We start from the raw sequence: 16,887 nt of genomic DNA on the forward strand, positions 1-16,887 counted from the left end.
TTCAGATTTTTCATAGGACCCAAATATGATCATTTATTCGCAGATGCCTTTATCCAAAGTGACAAATAGGTTCAAATGGTCTGCGTACGTGGGATGTGTTTTTAAGGAAATTAACCCACAATGCAGCAGTGTTTCCAGGCAGTACCATTATCCAACATTAACTGTTACTTTTAATGTGTGTTTTATGTATGTAAATGGGAGTTTTGTTTCCCCTTGACTTGCTGTGTTAATGTCCCACCCGCTGTTGCATGTTGTTGAATCATGTTTCAGGAACCACTGCTATCATAGTCCCATCTCTTCATCTGTGTTCTCCCCAGATTATAGTTCATATTAGGGTTGACACCATACTAACATCGCTGGTCGTGGCAACGAAACAAAACATGAAGCGGACATCATTCTTTTTTTCTCAAGAAACTACAGTATGTTGAAAACACACATCCTGTTGTCAGCAGGTTTGTGAAGGACGGTAGAGTTCAGCAGGTTTGTGAAGGGCCGTAGAGTTCAGCAGGTTTGTGAAGGACGGTAGAGTTCAGCAGGTTTGTGAAGGACGGTAGAGTTCAGCAGGTTTGTGAAGGACGGTAGAGTTCAGCAGGTTTGTGAAGGACGGTAGAGTTCAGCAGGTTTGTGAAGGACGGTAGAGTTCAGCAGGTTTGTGAAGGACGGTAGAGTTCAGCAGGTTTGTGAAGGACGGTAGAGTTCAGCAGGTTTGGAAGGAAGAACCGTAGAGTTCAGCAGGTTTGGAAGGAAGAACCGTAGAGTTCAGCAGGTTTGGAAGGAAGAACCGTAGAGTTCAGCAGGTTTGTGAAGGACGGTAGAGTTCAGCAGGTTTGTGAAGGACGGTAGAGTTCAGCAGGTTTGTGAAGGGCCGTAGAGTTCAGCAGGTTTGTGAAGGGCCGTAGAGTTCAGCAGGTTTGTGAAGGACGGTAGAGTTCAGCAGGTTTGTGAAGGGCCGTAGAGTTCAGCAGGTTTGTGAAGGGCCGTAGAGTTCAGCAGGTTTGTGAAGGGCCGTTAGAGTTCAGCAGGTTTGTGAAGGACGCTAGAGTTCAGCAGGTTTGTGAAGGACGCTAGAGTTCAGCAGGTTTGTGAAGGACGCTAGAGTTCAGCAGGTTAGCAGGTTTGTGAAGGACGGTAGAGTTCAGCAGGTTTGTGAAGGGCCGTAGAGTTCAGCAGGTTTGTGAAGGACGGTAGAGTTCAGCAGGTTTGTGAAGGACGGTAGAGTTCAGCAGGTTTGTGAAGGACGGTGGTTTGTGAAGGACGGTAGAGTTCAGCAGGTTTGTGAAGGACGGTAGAGTTCAGCAGGTTTGTGAAGGACGGTAGAGTTCAGCAGGTTTGTGAAGGACGGTAGAGTTCAGCAGGTTTGTGAAGGACGGTAGAGTTCAGCAGGTTTGTGAAGAACGGTAGAGTTCAGCAGGTTTGTGAAGGACGGTAGAGTTCAGCAGGTTTGTGAAACACGGTAGAGTTCAGCAGGTTTGTGAAACACGGTAGAGTTCAGCAGGTTTGTGAAACACGGTAGAGTTCAGCAGGTTTGTGAAGGACGGTAGAGTTCAGCAGGTTTGTGAAGGACGGTAGAGTTCAGCAGGTTTGTGAAGGACGGTAGAGTTCAGCAGGTTTGTGAAGGACGGTAGAGTTCAGCAGGTTTGTGAAGGACGGTAGAGTTCAGCAGGTTTGTGAAGGACGGTAGAGTTCAGCAGGTTTGAAGGACGGTAGAGTTCAGTAGGTTTGTGAAGGACGGTAGAGTTCAGCAGGTTTGTGAAGGACGGTAGAGTTCAGCAGGTTTGTGAAGGACGGTAGAGTTCAGCATGTTTGTGAAGAACGGTAGAGTTCAGCAGGTTTGTGAAGGACGGTAGAGTTCAGCAGGTTTGTGAAGGACGGTAGAGTTCAGCAGGTTTGTGAAACACGGTAGAGTTCAGCAGGTTTGTGAAACACGGTAGAGTTCAGCAGGTTTGTGAAGGGCCGTAGAGTTCAGCAGGTTTGTGAAGGACGGTAGAGTTCAGCAGGTTTGTGAAGGACGGTAGAGTTCAGCAGGTTTGTGAAGGACGGTAGAGTTCAGCAGGTTTGTGAAGGACGGTAGAGTTCAGCAGGTTTGTGAAGGACGGTAGAGTTCAGCAGGTTTGTGAAGGACGGTAGAGTTCAGCAGGTTTGTGAAGGACGGTAGAGTTCAGCAGGTTTGTGAAGGACGGTAGAGTTCAGCTTCTTTGCCATGGAAAATTGAGTATTGTGGTATTGTGACAGCTCTAGTCCAGATCTCATGTCTCCGTATCCTCAGTCTTCTTCATGGCCGGAATATCATGTGCTGTCAATAACTGATTATTATGATGTTGATCTTTCATCGGCCAATGCCAATGTTATGCCAGTCTGTTAGTGATATCATTCCATCTCCCTGTTACTTATTGGTCTGACAATGACATTAATGGAGTTAGCAGAAGCACTAACGGCACTGCTTTCACCTGCACATATAGTATTCCTCCTCTCCTGTCTGTCATTTTGTTTGTTGTTTAGCTCCTCCCCTCTATCTGTGTCTAGGTTGCTAAGCTACAGTGGAGCTTAGATGAGAAGGTAGGGAACTCTTCAATTACCTGGGTGTGAAGGACAACGCTGTGTGTGTGTGTGTGTGTGTGTGTGTGTGTGTGTGTGTGTACACAATAGATTCAAACCATGTCGCCTACTGGTTTGTCACTTCGTCGGACTCACTAAAATGCATGTCAGTCATATCCTTGGATGAAATGGTTGGTCAGGTTTGGTCCTGCACAAAACAGCATTCAATATTATATAGTCTATTTGCAAGTTGATGATAAACCATTGAGCAGGTTAAATTAATCTAGCCTATGTGTGTGTTTTGGTCCCTACTGTCTTAAATCTAAATCAGGGCACACCTTCTGCCTATTCTGACGGAATATAGCAAACATATTGATATTAATTACATTTTAAAAAGAGCAACAAAATGGTTAGTTTGAGAGACATTGTGCTGGCTTCCCTCAGGGATTCCAACCCCAAACTACAGCGCCCCGAACTACAGCGCCCCAAACTACAGCGCCCCGAACTACAGCGCCCTGAACTGCAGCGCCCCGAACTACAGCGCCCCGAACTACAGCGCCCCGAACTACAGCGCCCCAAACTACAGCGCCCCAAACTGCAGCGCCCCGAACTACAGCGCCCCAAACTACAGCGCCCCAAACTACAGCGCCCCGAACTACAGCGCCCCGAACTACAGCGCCCCAAACTACAACACCCTGAACTACAGCGCCCCAAACTACAACGCCCCAAACTACAACACCCTGAACTACAGCGCCCCAAACTACAACGCCCCAAACTACAACACCCTGAACTACAGCGCCCCAAACTACAACGCCCCAAACTACAACACCCTGAACTACAGCGCCCCAAACTACAACGCCCCAAACTACAACACCCTGAACTACAGCGCCCCAAACTACAACGCCCCAAACTACAACACCCTGAACTACAGCGCCCCAAACTACAACGCCCCAAACTACAACGCCCCAAACTACAACGCCCAAACTACAACGGCCTTGAACTACAGCGCCCCAAACTACAGCGCCCCAAACTACAGCGCCCCAAACTACAGCGGCCTTGAACTACAGCGCCCCAAACTACAGCGGCCTTGAACTACAGCGCCCCAAACTACAACGGCCCAAACTACAACACCCCGAACTACAGCGCCCCGAACTACAACGCCCAAACTACAACGGCCTTGAACTACAGCGCCCCAAACTACAGCGCCCCAAACTACAGCGCCCCAAACTACAGCGGCCTTGAACTACAGCGCCCCAAACTACAGCGGCCTTGAACTACAGCGCCCCAAACTACAACGGCCCAAACTACAACACCCCGAACTACAGCGCCCCGAACTACAGCGCCCCGAACTGCAGCGCCCCGAACTACAGCGCCTGGTTTGTGATGTGGATTTACTGAATGTGTCTGAGAGCATGTGTTAGGCTACTACTAATGTCTTGTCACTGACACAGTAACTTTAGTTAGTTAGTTCCTGGACCCTGTGTTTCATTCTCCAACAACGACAACATACCAGTGTTGGGCCGGTACCAGTACCAGATCTATGGGTCCTATAATGTAGTGACTGGAACTAATGAAGGAACCCAGTGAGTCTACTAGTAGGATTAGATGCCAAAGGGTAATTATAGATAATCATTGACCACACAGGGTCTTAAGTCTTGGGTTCCTTTATATTTTACTCAACTAACCTAACTAACTGACATTTTAACATCTTTCTTTGATAACCTTTGTTTAAGTGTGTGTGGTTGTGACAGTGTGGTGTAACTCGTAGGTGCACGGTAGTGAAACTAACTATCCTGTCGTACTGTAGGTCTCTGTCCCCGTGTAGTGAGCTGCCCAGTGACGCGAGCCTACCAGACGGGCTAAATGCCTTTTTTATGCTCGCTTTGAGGCAAGCAACACTTGAAACCCCACCTCTTTAAGGAATACCTGGGATAGGATAAAGTAATCATTCTACCCCCCCTTAACCCACCCCAAAGAAATAAAAAAATAAAAGAAAGAAAAAAATACATATTGTAAAGTGGTTGTCCCACTGGCTATAAGGTGAATGCACCAATTTGTAAGTGGCTCTGGATAAGAGCGTCTGCTAAATGACGTAAATGTAAACGAACCATGCCTGAGCTCACCAGCTGTTCCGGACGACTGTGTGATCACTCTCTCGGTAGCCGGTGTGAACAAGACCTTTAAACAGGTCAACATTCACAAGGCCGCGGGGCCAGACGGATTACCAGGACCTGTCCTCAGAGCATGCGCTGACCAACTGGGAAGTGTCTTCACTGACATTTTCAACCTCTCTCTGACCAAGTCTGTAATACCTACATGTTTGAAGCAGACCGCCATATTCCCTGTGCCAAAGGAAGAGAAGGTAACCTGCCTAAATGATTACCGACCCGTAGCACTCACGTCGGGAGCCATGAAGTGCTTTGAAAGGATGGTCATGGCTCACATCAACACCATCATCCCGGAAACCCTAGACCCATTCCAATTCGCATACCGCCCCAACAGATACACAGATGCAATCTCTATTGCACTTCACACTGCCCTTTCCCACCTGGACAAAAGGAACACCTATGTGAGAATGCTGTTCATTGACTACAGCTCAGCGTTCAACACCATAGTGCCCACAAAGCTCATCACTAAGCTAAGGACCCTGGGACTAAACACCTCCCTCTGCAACTGGATCCTGGACTTCCTGACGGGCCGCCCCCAGGTGGTAAGGGTAGGCAACAACACGTCTGCCACGCTGATCCTCAACACGGGGGCCCCTCAGGGGTGTGTGCTTAGTCCCCTCCTGTACTCCCTGTTCACCTACAACTGCGTGGCCAGGCACGACTCCAACACCATCATTAAGTTTGCTAACGACACAACAGTGGTAGGCCTGATCACCGACAACGATGAGACAGCCTATAGGGAGGAGATCAGAGACCTGGCCGTGTGGTGCCAGGATAACAACCTCTCCCTCAACGCGTTTTTACACTGCTGCTACTCGCTGTTTATTATCAATGCATAGTCACTTTACCCTTACCTACATGTACAAATTACCTCGACTAACCTGTAACCCCACACATTGGCTATTTTCTTAAAACTGCATTGTTGGTTAAGGGCTTGTAAGTAAGCGTTTCACTGTAAGGTCTACACCTGTTGTATTCGGCGCATGTGACAAATCAAATTTGATTTGACCCTGTAGAGACTATTTACCAACTCAGTACACAAGGAATACATCCAAAAAGGCCCATAGGGCTCTGGTTAAAACTAGTTCACTATATAGGGTACCATTTGGGACAGTCTACTCCTTTAACACCGGTAAACACCTGGAGAGAATGAAGATGAAGTGTTGGCATTCTCCTTCCCCCTCTTTCCCTCTGCCTCGTCTCTCTTTCCCTCTGCCTCGTCTCTCTTTCCCTCTGCCTCGTCTCTCTTTCCCTCTGCCTCGTCCTTCTTTCCCTCTGCCTCGTCTCTCTTTCCCTCTGCCTCGTCTCTCTTTCCCTCTGCCTCGTCTCTCTTTCCCTCTGCCTCGTCTCTCTTTCCCTCTGCCTCGTCCTTCTTTCCCTCTGCCTCGTCTCTGTTTCCCTCTGCCTCGTCTCTTTCCCTCTTCCTCGTCTCTCTTTCCCTCTGCCTCGTCTCTCTTTCCCTCTGCCTCGTCTCTGTTTCCCTCTGCCTCGTCTCTGTTTCCCTCTGCCTCGTCTCTTTCCCTCTGCCTCGTCTCTCTTTCCCTCTGCCTCGTCTCTCTTTCCCTCTGCCTCGTCTCTCTTTCCCTCTGCCTCGTCTCTCTTTCCCTCTGCCTCGTCTCTTTCCCTCTGCCTCGTCTCTTTCCCTCTGCCTCGTCTCTCTTTCCCTCTGCCTCGTCTCTGTTTCCCTCTGCCTCGTCTCTGTTTCCCTCTGCCTCGTCTCTGTTTCCCTCTGCCTCGTCTCTGTTTCCCTCTGCCTCGTCTCTGTTTCCCTCTGCCTCGTCTCTGTTTCCCTCTGCCTCGTCTCTGTTTCCCTCTGCCTCGTCTCTGTTTCCCTCTGCCTCGTCTTGCTTTTCTCTTTACTTCAATATCTCTCGTGTCTTCTGTCTGTAGGACCTACACCAGGTGATGGTGTCTGGACCCAACCTGAATGAGACCAGTATCGTATCCGGGGGTTACGGGGGTACAGCCGAGGGAATCATTCCTACCAGCTCCATTAAAGGTACAGTACTTCGCTACCCCTATCTCCCTGATTGGGGACTGGTGGCGACTCCCTTTGTATCTCCCCTCTCTGTCTGTCTCTCTCTCTGTCTCTCTCTCTGTCTGTCTGTCTCTCTGTCTGTCTCTCTGTCTGTCTGTCTCTCTGTCTGTCTGTCTCTCTCTCTCTGTCTCTCTCTCTGTCTCTCTGTCTGTCTCTCTGTCTGTCTCTCTGTCTGTCTGTCTCTCTGTCTGTCTGTCTCTCTACCTCTCTGTCTCTCATGACAGGGTTTTTTGTTTTTCCTTCCTATTTAATGTTTTAATATTTCAATGTTTTTAAGTCCAGGTGGTCTGCCGTTGTTAAAACAGGAGTTAGTATATGACAGCCATCCAGTCCAGCTTTTCCTCTGGTACGCTCATTAAATAGACCGTTTATACAGTGCATTCGGAAAGTATTCAGACCCCTTGACTTTTTCCACATTTTGTTACGTTACAGCCTTATTCTAAAATTGATTAAATAAAAACATTTCCTCAATCTACACACAATACCCCATAATGACAAAGTGAAAACAGGTTTTTAGACATTTTTTGCAAATGTATGAAAAAAAAAACAGATACCTTATGTACATAAGTATTCAGACTCTTTTCTTTGAGACTCGAAATTGAGCTCAGGTACATCCTGTTTCCATTGATCATCCTTGAGATGTTTCTACAACTTGATTGGAGTCCACCTGTGGTAAATTCAATTGATTGGACATGATTTGGAAAGGCACACACCTGTCTATATAAGGTCCCACAGTTGACAGTGCATGTCAGAGCAAAAACCAAGCCATGAGGTGGAAGGAATTGTCCGTAGAGCTCATGCATCTAGTTTACTGTCTGTTCAGTAGTGATGGTGTCTCTCTATTGGCTAGGATCTAGTTTACTGTCTGTTCAGTAGTGATGGTGTCTCTCTTATTGGCTAGGATCTAGTTTACTGTCTGTTCAGTAGTGATGGTGTCTCTCTATTGGCTAGGATCTAGTTTACTGTCTGTTCAGTAGTGATGGTGTCTCTCTATTGGCTAGGATCTAGTTTACTGTCTGTTCAGTAGTGATGGTGTCTCTCTATTGGCTAGGATCTAGTTTACTGTCTGTTCAGTAGTGATGGTGTCTCTCTATTGGCTAGGATCTAGTTTACTGTCTGTTCAGTAGTGATGGTGTCTCTCTATTGGCTAGGATCTAGTTTACTGTCTGTTCAGTAGTGATGGTGTCTCCCTATTGGCTAGGATCTAGTTTACTGTCTGTTCAGTAGTGATGGTGTCTCCCTATTGGCTAGGATCTAGTTTACTGTCTGTTCAGTAGTGATGGTGTCTCTCTATTGGCTAGGATCTAGTTTACTGTCTGTTCAGTAGTGATGGTGTCTCCCTATTGGCTAGGATCTAGTTTACTGTCTGTTCAGTAGTGATGGTGTCTCTCTATTGGCTAGGATCTAGTTTACTGTCTGTTCAGTAGTGATGGTGTCTCTATTGGCTAGGATCTAGTTTACTGTCTGTTCAGTAGTGATGGTGTCTCTCTATTGGCTAGGATCTAGTTTACTGTCTGTTCAGTAGTGATGGTGTCTCTCTATTGGCTAGGATCTAGTTTACTGTCTGTTCAGTAGTGATGGTGTCTCTATTGGCTAGGATCTAGTTTACTGTCTGTTCAGTAGTGATGGTGTCTATCTATTGGCTAGGATCTAGTTTACTGTCTGTTCAGTAGTGATGGTGTCTCTCTATTGGCTAGGATCTAGTTTACTGTCTGTTCAGTAGTGATGGTGTCTCTCTATTGGCTAGGATCTAGTTTACTGTCTGTTCAGTAGTGATGGTGTCTCTCTATTGGCTAGGATCTAGTTTACTGTCTGTTCAGTAGTGATGGTGTCTCTCTATTAGCTAGGATCTAGTTTACTGTCTGTTCAGTAGTGATGGTGTCTCTATTGGCTAGGATCTAGTTTACTGTCTGTTCAGTAGTGATGGTGTCTCTCTATTGGCTAGGATCTAGTTTACTGTCTGTTCAGTAGTGATGGTGTCTCTCTATTGGCTAGGATCTAGTTTACTGTCTGTTCAGTAGTGATGGTGTCTCTCTATTGGCTAGGATCTAGTTTACTGTCTGTTCAGTAGTGATGGTGTCCCTTGGCTAGGAGAATCCCTGTCCCAGATTAGCGTAATCTACCCGTTCAGTGGATGAACTACTGTACTTGTTCCCATGGTTACATGTGAGACTATACAGGGGAGGGGTTATTTCAGTGTTAGGAGGCACGTTGTATTAATACATAGGACTCAACACACTTACAGTGAGAAACAAGAACTAGAAACTAAACTGCTTTATTGATCCAAACACCACGTGCTTCACTAATGAGTGAAGTCTCTCTCTTTCAGGCCCTGCTGTGCGCTAAAACGCTCAGTTTAGCCTCTTAAGGATCTGACCCTTTTTTTCAATTTTCGCCTGAAATGACATACTCAAATCTAACTGCCTGTGGCTCAGGACCTGAAGCAAGGATATGCATGTTCTTGAAACCATTTGAAAGGAAACACTTTGAAGTTTGTGGAAATGTGAAATGAATGTAGGAGAATATAACACATTAGATCTGGTAAAAGATAATACAAACAAAAGAACATGCGTTTTCTCTTATTTATTTATTTATTTTCATCTTTGGATCTCAGGCTCCCGAGTGGCGCAGCTGTCTAAGGCACTACATCTCAGTGCTTGAGGTGTCACTACCGACCCCCTGGTTCGATTCCAGTCTGTATCACAACCGGCTGTGATTGGGAGTCCCATAGGGCGGCGCACAATTGGCCCAGCGTTGTCCGGGTTTGGCCGGGGTAGGCCGTCATTATAAATAAGAATTTGTTCTTAACTGACTTGCCTTGTTAAATAAAAATTAAAAAAATTATACAAGAGAAAGGCCACAATATATTGCAGTTTAGGCGCAATTTATATTTTGTCTACTAGATGGCAGCAGTATGTCTACAAAGTTTCAGATTGATCCAGTGAAGCATTGCAATACTGGACTATTTTGTATCAAGTCTGCCCAAATGTACCGAATTGGTCAATTAAAACATTTTCAAGTACATAACTATAGAGAACATACATAAATGATATGGTAATACAAAATGTAAGTTTACACACTCCCAGGAATGTCATACATGATGGATCATTAGCTTATACACTAACTTTCACACATCTAGATGGCCGGGCGGGGTGGGTGTGGAGCCAGAGACAGCAGGGGTTCAAACTGTAGAACCCAGTTCCTGCATTTGAATTTAAGAATGGATTTTATCAAACAAAACTATGATACATTTTAGCGCACGTTAGCTCTACGGGACATCGAACCCGTAGAGGTTAACATCCTCATCCCACAAGACAAGGTGGCTCACTCCCTCATTCCTCTTTTTCCCAGACTTCTCTCTCCGTTCTTCTGCTCTGGAGCACCGCCTCTCTTCCTCTCCTCCCGTTGAACATTCTCTCTCTCTTTTTCAGAGGACGGTTCTGTTGTTGACCCGTTTATCCCCTCTCGGTGGCTCTGTCAGGTGATTCTGTTTGTCTGGTGCATCGAGAGCTGCTGTTTTCACATCTCTCTTTTTCTTGGTCACACTAGCTAAATAAGTTATCTCTGTTAACTGTTTTCCTGATAATTATTCTTGGTCATTCGGTCAGAGTCTTCGCTCTGGGTTCGACATTAGATGTCTGTCTCATTTCTGTCCTTTTGTTGAATGAAACACATTACTCTTAGAATGGACTTTAGCTGTAAAGGAGCTGTCAGAAAGCCGTCAAATGGGGGTGATTACGGAAAGTATTCAGACCCCTTCCCTTTTTCCACATTTTGTTACATTACAGCCTTATTCTAAAATTGATTTAATATTTATTTTTCCCCCCTCATCAATCTACACACGATACCCCATAATGATAAAGCAAAAACAGGTTTTTAGACATTTTAGCAAATTTATTAAAAAATCATTTGAGTATGTAATTTAGCCTCTTTACTCAGTAATTTGTTGAAGCACCTTTGGCAGCGATTACAACCTTGAGTCTTCTTGAGTATGACGCTACAAGCTTGGCACACCTGTATTTGGGGAGTTTCTCCCATTCTCCTCTGCAAATCCTCTCAAGCTCTGTCAGGTTGGATGGGGAGCATCGCTGCACAGCTATTTTCAGGTCTCTCCAGAGATGGACAGGTGGACTCCAGTCAAGTTGTAGAAACATCTCATGGATGATCAATGGAAACAGGATGCACCTGAGCTCAATTTCGAGTCTTATAGCAAAGGGTCTGAATACTTACGTCAATAAGGTATTTCAGTTTTTTGTTTTTAATACATTTTGCAAAAAAATCTAAAAACCTGTTTTCGCTTTGTCATATTGGGGTATTGTGTGTAGATTGAAAGGCAGTAACGTAACAAAATATGGAAAAAGGGAAGGTCTGAATTCTTTCCGAATGCACTGTATATACTATATATACAGTAGTATGTGGTCTTTCCTTCAAATTAGTGGATTTGGCTATTTCAGCCACACCTGTTGCTGACAGGTGTATAAAATCGAGCACACAGCCATGCAATCTCCATAGACAAACATTGGCAGTAGAATGGCCTTACTGAAGAGCTCAGTGACTTTCAACGTGGCACCGTCATAGGATGCCACCTTTCCAACAAATCAGTTCGTCAAATGTCTGCCCTGCTAGAGCTGCCCCGGTCAACTGTAAGTGCTGTTATTGTGAAGTGGAAACGTTTAGGAGCAACAACGGCTCAGCCGCGAAGTGCTAACAGAACGGGACCGCAGAGTGCTGAAGCGCGTAGCGTGTACAAATCCTCTGTCCTCGGTTGAAACACTCACTACCGAGTTCCAAACTGCCTCTGGAAGCAACGTCAGCACAAGAACTGTTCGTCAGGAGCTTCATGAAATGGGTTTCCATGGCCGAGCAGCCTCACACAAGCCTAAGATCACCAAACACAATGCCAAGCGTCGGCTGGAGTGGTGTAAAACCCGCCGCCGTTGGACTCTGGAGCAGTGGAAACACGTTCTCTGGAGTGATGAATCACGCTTCCCCATTTGCCAGTCCGACGGACAAATCTGAGTTTGGTAGATGCCAGGAGAATGCTACCTGCCAGAATGCATAGTGCCAACCAAAGTTTGGTTGAGGAAGAATAATGGTCTGGGGCTGTTTTTCATTTGGGCCCCTTAGTTCCAGTGAAGGGAAATCTAAAAGGGGGACCAACTCCATATCAATGATTTTGGAATGAGATGTTCGATGAGCAGGTGTCCACATACTTTTGCTCATGTAGTGTATTGTCTTGTTTCACTGGGTGACCTGTAAAGGTGTGAAATGGAAATGTGTTTTTTTGCACCCCTGAGACACAGAGTGGGGTCACGGCCGAGATGTTAGCATCTTTTCAGAAAATAAACATACAATTTAAACTGTTTTTTTTTTGGTAATCCATGTTCATGTCATTTACCTCACAGAAAGTACATACACAACTAGGGGATACATACTGTCTCTGTCCCAAATGGCACCCTGTTCCCAACCTGAATCCCTATTGGCCCCAGGCAAAAGTAGTGCACTAAAGGGAACATGGTACCATTTGGGACACAGTCTCTGACTAATCAGACCAGGTAACACTGTATTGGCTACGTGTCATCACTGCTGCTGCCACTGTCCATCTGCCACTGTCCATCTGCCACTGTCCATCTGCCACTGTCCATCTGCCACTGTCCATCTGCCACTGTCCATCTGCCACTGTCCATCTGCCACTGTCCATCTGCCACTGTCCATCTGTCACTGTCCATCTGTCACTGTGGTTTCCATCTTGTTTCCATTCTGTCTGTCTCTGTTCAATAATCACCATGCGCTAAACATTCTGTCTTCATCTCATCTTTTCCTCCTCTCCTCAGCCGTGTTCGAGTCCTTTCCAGCAGGTCTGCTGACAGCCAATCACATACAGCCATACACAGGTATACCTTACCCCTTCATGAACTACTGTTCCTAGGTCAGCAAGCCAGTCACCATAGCCAGCCAGTCAGACCTCTACACAGACCTTTACACAGGTAGACCTTTACCCTAATCACTGATCCACAGTCAGTGGTTATTCCCAATCCCCCCTTTTGGTTAATGTTGGGACTCAAGGGAAGGGCTGATCCTAGATATGTGGTAAGTAGTGAACTTCTACCTTGAGTATCCAGGTACTTTCCAGGGCCCCAGTCACCACCTACTTCTGTCACACTGACACCTCTCTCTCTCTCTCTCTCTCTCTCTCTCTCTCTCTCTCTCTCTCTCTCTCTCTCTCTCTCTCTCTCTCTCTCTCTCTCTCTCTCTTCTTTTTTTTTTTTTTTTTTTTTTTTTTTTCTTTTTTTTTTTTTTTTTGTTTTCATGGTGATGGGGGAGTTGTTAGGATATTGTTCTCGGAGGTGTGAGATGGTGTTTACTGTAGAGAACATACATTTAAGATTCTACTACTTCATTTGTTTCAACAAAGCACAAACGACGGGTGTATTTTGTGAGTATTTATTTGTCTGTGTGAATTTGTGACTTACCACCTCTTCCTCCTCCTCCTGTTCTTCCTTGTCCTCCTCCTTCCCCCCTCCTCTTCATCCTCCTCCTCCGCCTCCTCCCAGGTTCCAGCATGCAGAACAGTAGCAGCAGTGGCTCCACGACTGCAGAGGAGGCCTCTAGGGGAGTGGCTGTGGAGAAACTGGACTTAATGAAGAAATGGGGCCTCAACACCTACAAGGTACCACAATCTACCTTACCTCAACACCTACAAGGTATCACAATCTACCTTACCTCAACACCTACAAGGTATCACGATCTACCTTACCTCAACACCTACAAGGTATCACAATTTACCTTACCTCAACACCTACAAGGTATCACAATCTACCTTACCTCAACACCTACAAGGTATCCCAATCCACCTTACCTCAACACCTACAAGGTATCACAATTTACCTTACCTCAACACCTACAAGGTATCCCAATCTACCTTACCTCAACACCTACAAGGTATCACAATTTACCTTATCTCAACACCTACAAGGTATCACAATTTACCTTAACACCTCAACACATACAAGGTATCACAATTTACCTTACCTTAACACCTCAACACCTACAAGGTATCACAATCTACCTTACCTCAACACCTACAAGGTATCACAATCTACCTTACTTCAACACCTACAAGGTACTGCAGTCTACCTCTGTTGTGATACCTGTAAACTAGACTTGATGAAGAGATGGGGCCTCAACACCTACAAGGTACCACAATCTACAGGTAACAGCCAACATAACGTTCCTTAACAGGGCGTTGGGCCCACCAGACCAGCTTCCATGAGCCTTGGCGTAGATTCTACAAGTGTCTGGAACTCTGTTGAAGGGACGCGACACCGTTCTTCCTGGAGAAATGCCATAATTTTGTGTTTTGATGGTGGTGGAAAACACTGTCTCAGGCGTCGCTACAGAATCTCCCATAAATGTTCAATTGGGTTGAGATCTGGTGACTGAGACACACGCCCTTTTAACCCCATGTGCTCCTTTGAGAAACCTCTTTCAAAGTCAGAGATCTCTTCTTCTAGCCATGGTAGCCAAAATAATGGGCAACTGGGCATTTTTATACATGACCCTAAGCATGATGGGATGTTAATTGCTTAATTAACTCAGGAACCTCACCTGTGTGGAAGAACCTGCTTTCAATATACTTTGTATCCCTCATTTACTCAAGTGTTTCCTTTTATTTTGGCAGTTACCTGTGCCTGTCTATGTAAGTCTACCTGTTAGCATACCTGAACATACCTGAGACCCATAAACAGGGCCTCAACACCTACCAGGTACCTCAGCCTTTCATAGATAGGTAAACTATCTGTTAACATACCTGAACACACCTGAGAGACCCATACACATACCAGGGAATTGTCTTAACATACTGTATCTAATGGGGCTTGGAATTGTCTTAACATATCTAATGGGGCTGGGCATTGTCTTAACATATCTAATGGGGCTTGGAATTGCCAGGGACCTCACGATACTTAGGTGCCGATATTTCATGCTAATACAATTTGCTCAGAGAAACGGTTTGTTTAACAAGTAATACAAAATATTCTAAAAAAGAAAGGGGTCAAAGTTATAGGCACCCCTGTTTTCAAAACCTTTCAATACCTCACCTTGCGAGCATAACGACACTGAGCCTTTTTCTAGAATGTTTTATGAGTTGGAGAACACATTGGGAGGGACCTTAGACCATTCCTTCATACAGAATCCTTCCAGATCCTTGATATAAATTTGTCTGCCTTCTTCAATGCAAACCACAGGTTTTCAATGTGGTAAAAGTCAATGAGATGGCCATTGCAAAATGTTGATTTTGTGGTCAATTAACTATTTCTTTGTGGATTTTGAAATGCGTGCTTGGGGTTATTGTCTTGCTGGAAGATCCACTTGCGGCCAAGTTTCAGCCTCCTGGCAGAGGAAACCAGGTTTTCAGCTAAAATGTCCCGGTACTGGGTAAAGTTCATGATGCCATTGACCTTAACAAGGGCCCCAGGACCAGTGGAAGCAAAATAGCCTCATAACATCAAAGATCCACCAGCGTATTTGACAGTAGGTATTGACATTTCAGTCTTTCCTTCTCCCTCTCTCCCCCAGTGCACTAAGCAGATGATCTCGGAGCGGTTTGGTCGTGGCTCTAAGACCGTGGACCTAGAACTGGAGGCCCAGATAGAAGTTCTCCGGGACACCAAGAGGAAGTATGAGAACGTGCTGCGATTGGCTAGAGCCCTGACCAATCACTTGTACAGCATGGTGCAGACGCAACACGCCCTCGGGGACACCTTCACAGACCTCAGCCAGAAATCACCTGAACTACGGGTGAGAACCTGACCTATAACCTCTAGGCTAACCCCTAACCCCAAAGCCAGAAATCAACTGAATTATGGGTGAGTGCACAAAAAAAGACTCTAAAACTTACGTGCACCAGTTTTCCCGCAAAGGTTGGTATTTATCAGTTTTGAACTTGACGGGAAAGTGTGCGTATCTCCACGCAAATCTTAGACCATGCGTACGCACAACCTCTAGTGGTGGATCAACTAACTGTATTGCAAGGAAATATTGTTATTTTGGAGGAAATGGAGGTGTTTGATGCACGGGCATTGGTAGGCTAATAAAGACATGAAAACGGAGGCCTAATGATAAAACGGATGCCGTTGGTAAGAAGATCGCATAGCAGCATGTATTCTAATATATTAATTTTACTTTTATTATGTAGGACTAAACCATAATCATATTGCAGGACATGTCTCTCCTTTTTATTATACAGTGGCTTGCAGAAGTATTCACCCCCCTTGGCATTTTTCCTATTTTGTTGCCTTACAACCTGGAATTAAAATTGATTTTTTGGGGGGTTTGTATCATTTGATTTACACAACATGCCTACCACTGAAGACCCAAAATATTTTTTCTTGTGGAACAAACAACAAATAAGACAAAAAAACTGAACTTGAGCGTGCATAACTATTCCCCCCCCCCCAAAGTCAATACTTTGTCGAGACACCTTTTGCAGCAATTACAGCGGCAAGTCTCTTGGGGTATGTCTCTATAAGCTTGGCACATCTAGCCACTGTGATTTTTGCCCATTCTTCAAGGCAAAACTGCTCCAGCTCCTTCAAGTTGGATGGGTTCCGCTGGTGTACAGCAATCTTTAAGTCATACCACAGATTCTCAATTGGGTTGAGGTCTGGGCTTTGACTAGGCCATTCCAAGACATTTAAATGTTTCCCCTTAAACCACTCGAGTGTTGCTTTAGCAGTATGCTTAGGGTCATAGTCCTGCTGGAAGGTGAACCTCTGTCCCAGTCTCAAATCTCTGGAAGACTGAAACAGGTTTCCCTCAAGAATTTCCCTGTATTTAGCGCCATCCATCATTCCTTCAATTCTGACCAGTTTCCCAGTCCCTGCCGATGGAAAAACATCCCCACAGCATGATGCTGCCACCACCATGCTTCACTGTGGGGATGGTGTTCTCGGTGTGATGAGAGGTGTTGGGTTTGCGCCAGACATAGCGTTTTCCTTGATGGCCAAAAAGCTCAATTTTAGTCTCATCTGACCAGAGTACCTTCTTCCATATGTTTGGGGAGTCTCCCACATGCCTTTTGGCGAACGTGTTTGCATATTTTTTTTCTTTAAGCAATGGCTTTTTTTGGTGGGCGGCCCTCTCTTG

General features: G+C 45.5%; 1 protein-coding gene across 1 annotated transcript in view; it reads left to right on the forward strand.

Moving 5' to 3' along the window:
* The window catches only part of LOC121555407 (arfaptin-2), a 48,449-nt gene that overhangs the window by 21,050 nt on the left and 10,512 nt on the right, over window positions 1-16,887 (forward strand). Inside the window, exons 3-6 of the mRNA XM_045216494.1 lie at window positions 6,594-6,702; window positions 12,576-12,635; window positions 13,296-13,411; window positions 15,319-15,540. Coding sequence (XP_045072429.1) covers window positions 6,594-6,702; window positions 12,576-12,635; window positions 13,296-13,411; window positions 15,319-15,540 — 507 coding nt within the window. The remainder of the gene's footprint in view (window positions 1-6,593; window positions 6,703-12,575; window positions 12,636-13,295; window positions 13,412-15,318; window positions 15,541-16,887) is intronic.

The sequence above is a fragment of the Coregonus clupeaformis genome, unplaced genomic scaffold (assembly GCF_020615455.1).
Source record: "Coregonus clupeaformis isolate EN_2021a unplaced genomic scaffold, ASM2061545v1 scaf0723, whole genome shotgun sequence".
NCBI classification, from domain to species: Eukaryota; Metazoa; Chordata; class Actinopteri; order Salmoniformes; family Salmonidae; genus Coregonus; species Coregonus clupeaformis.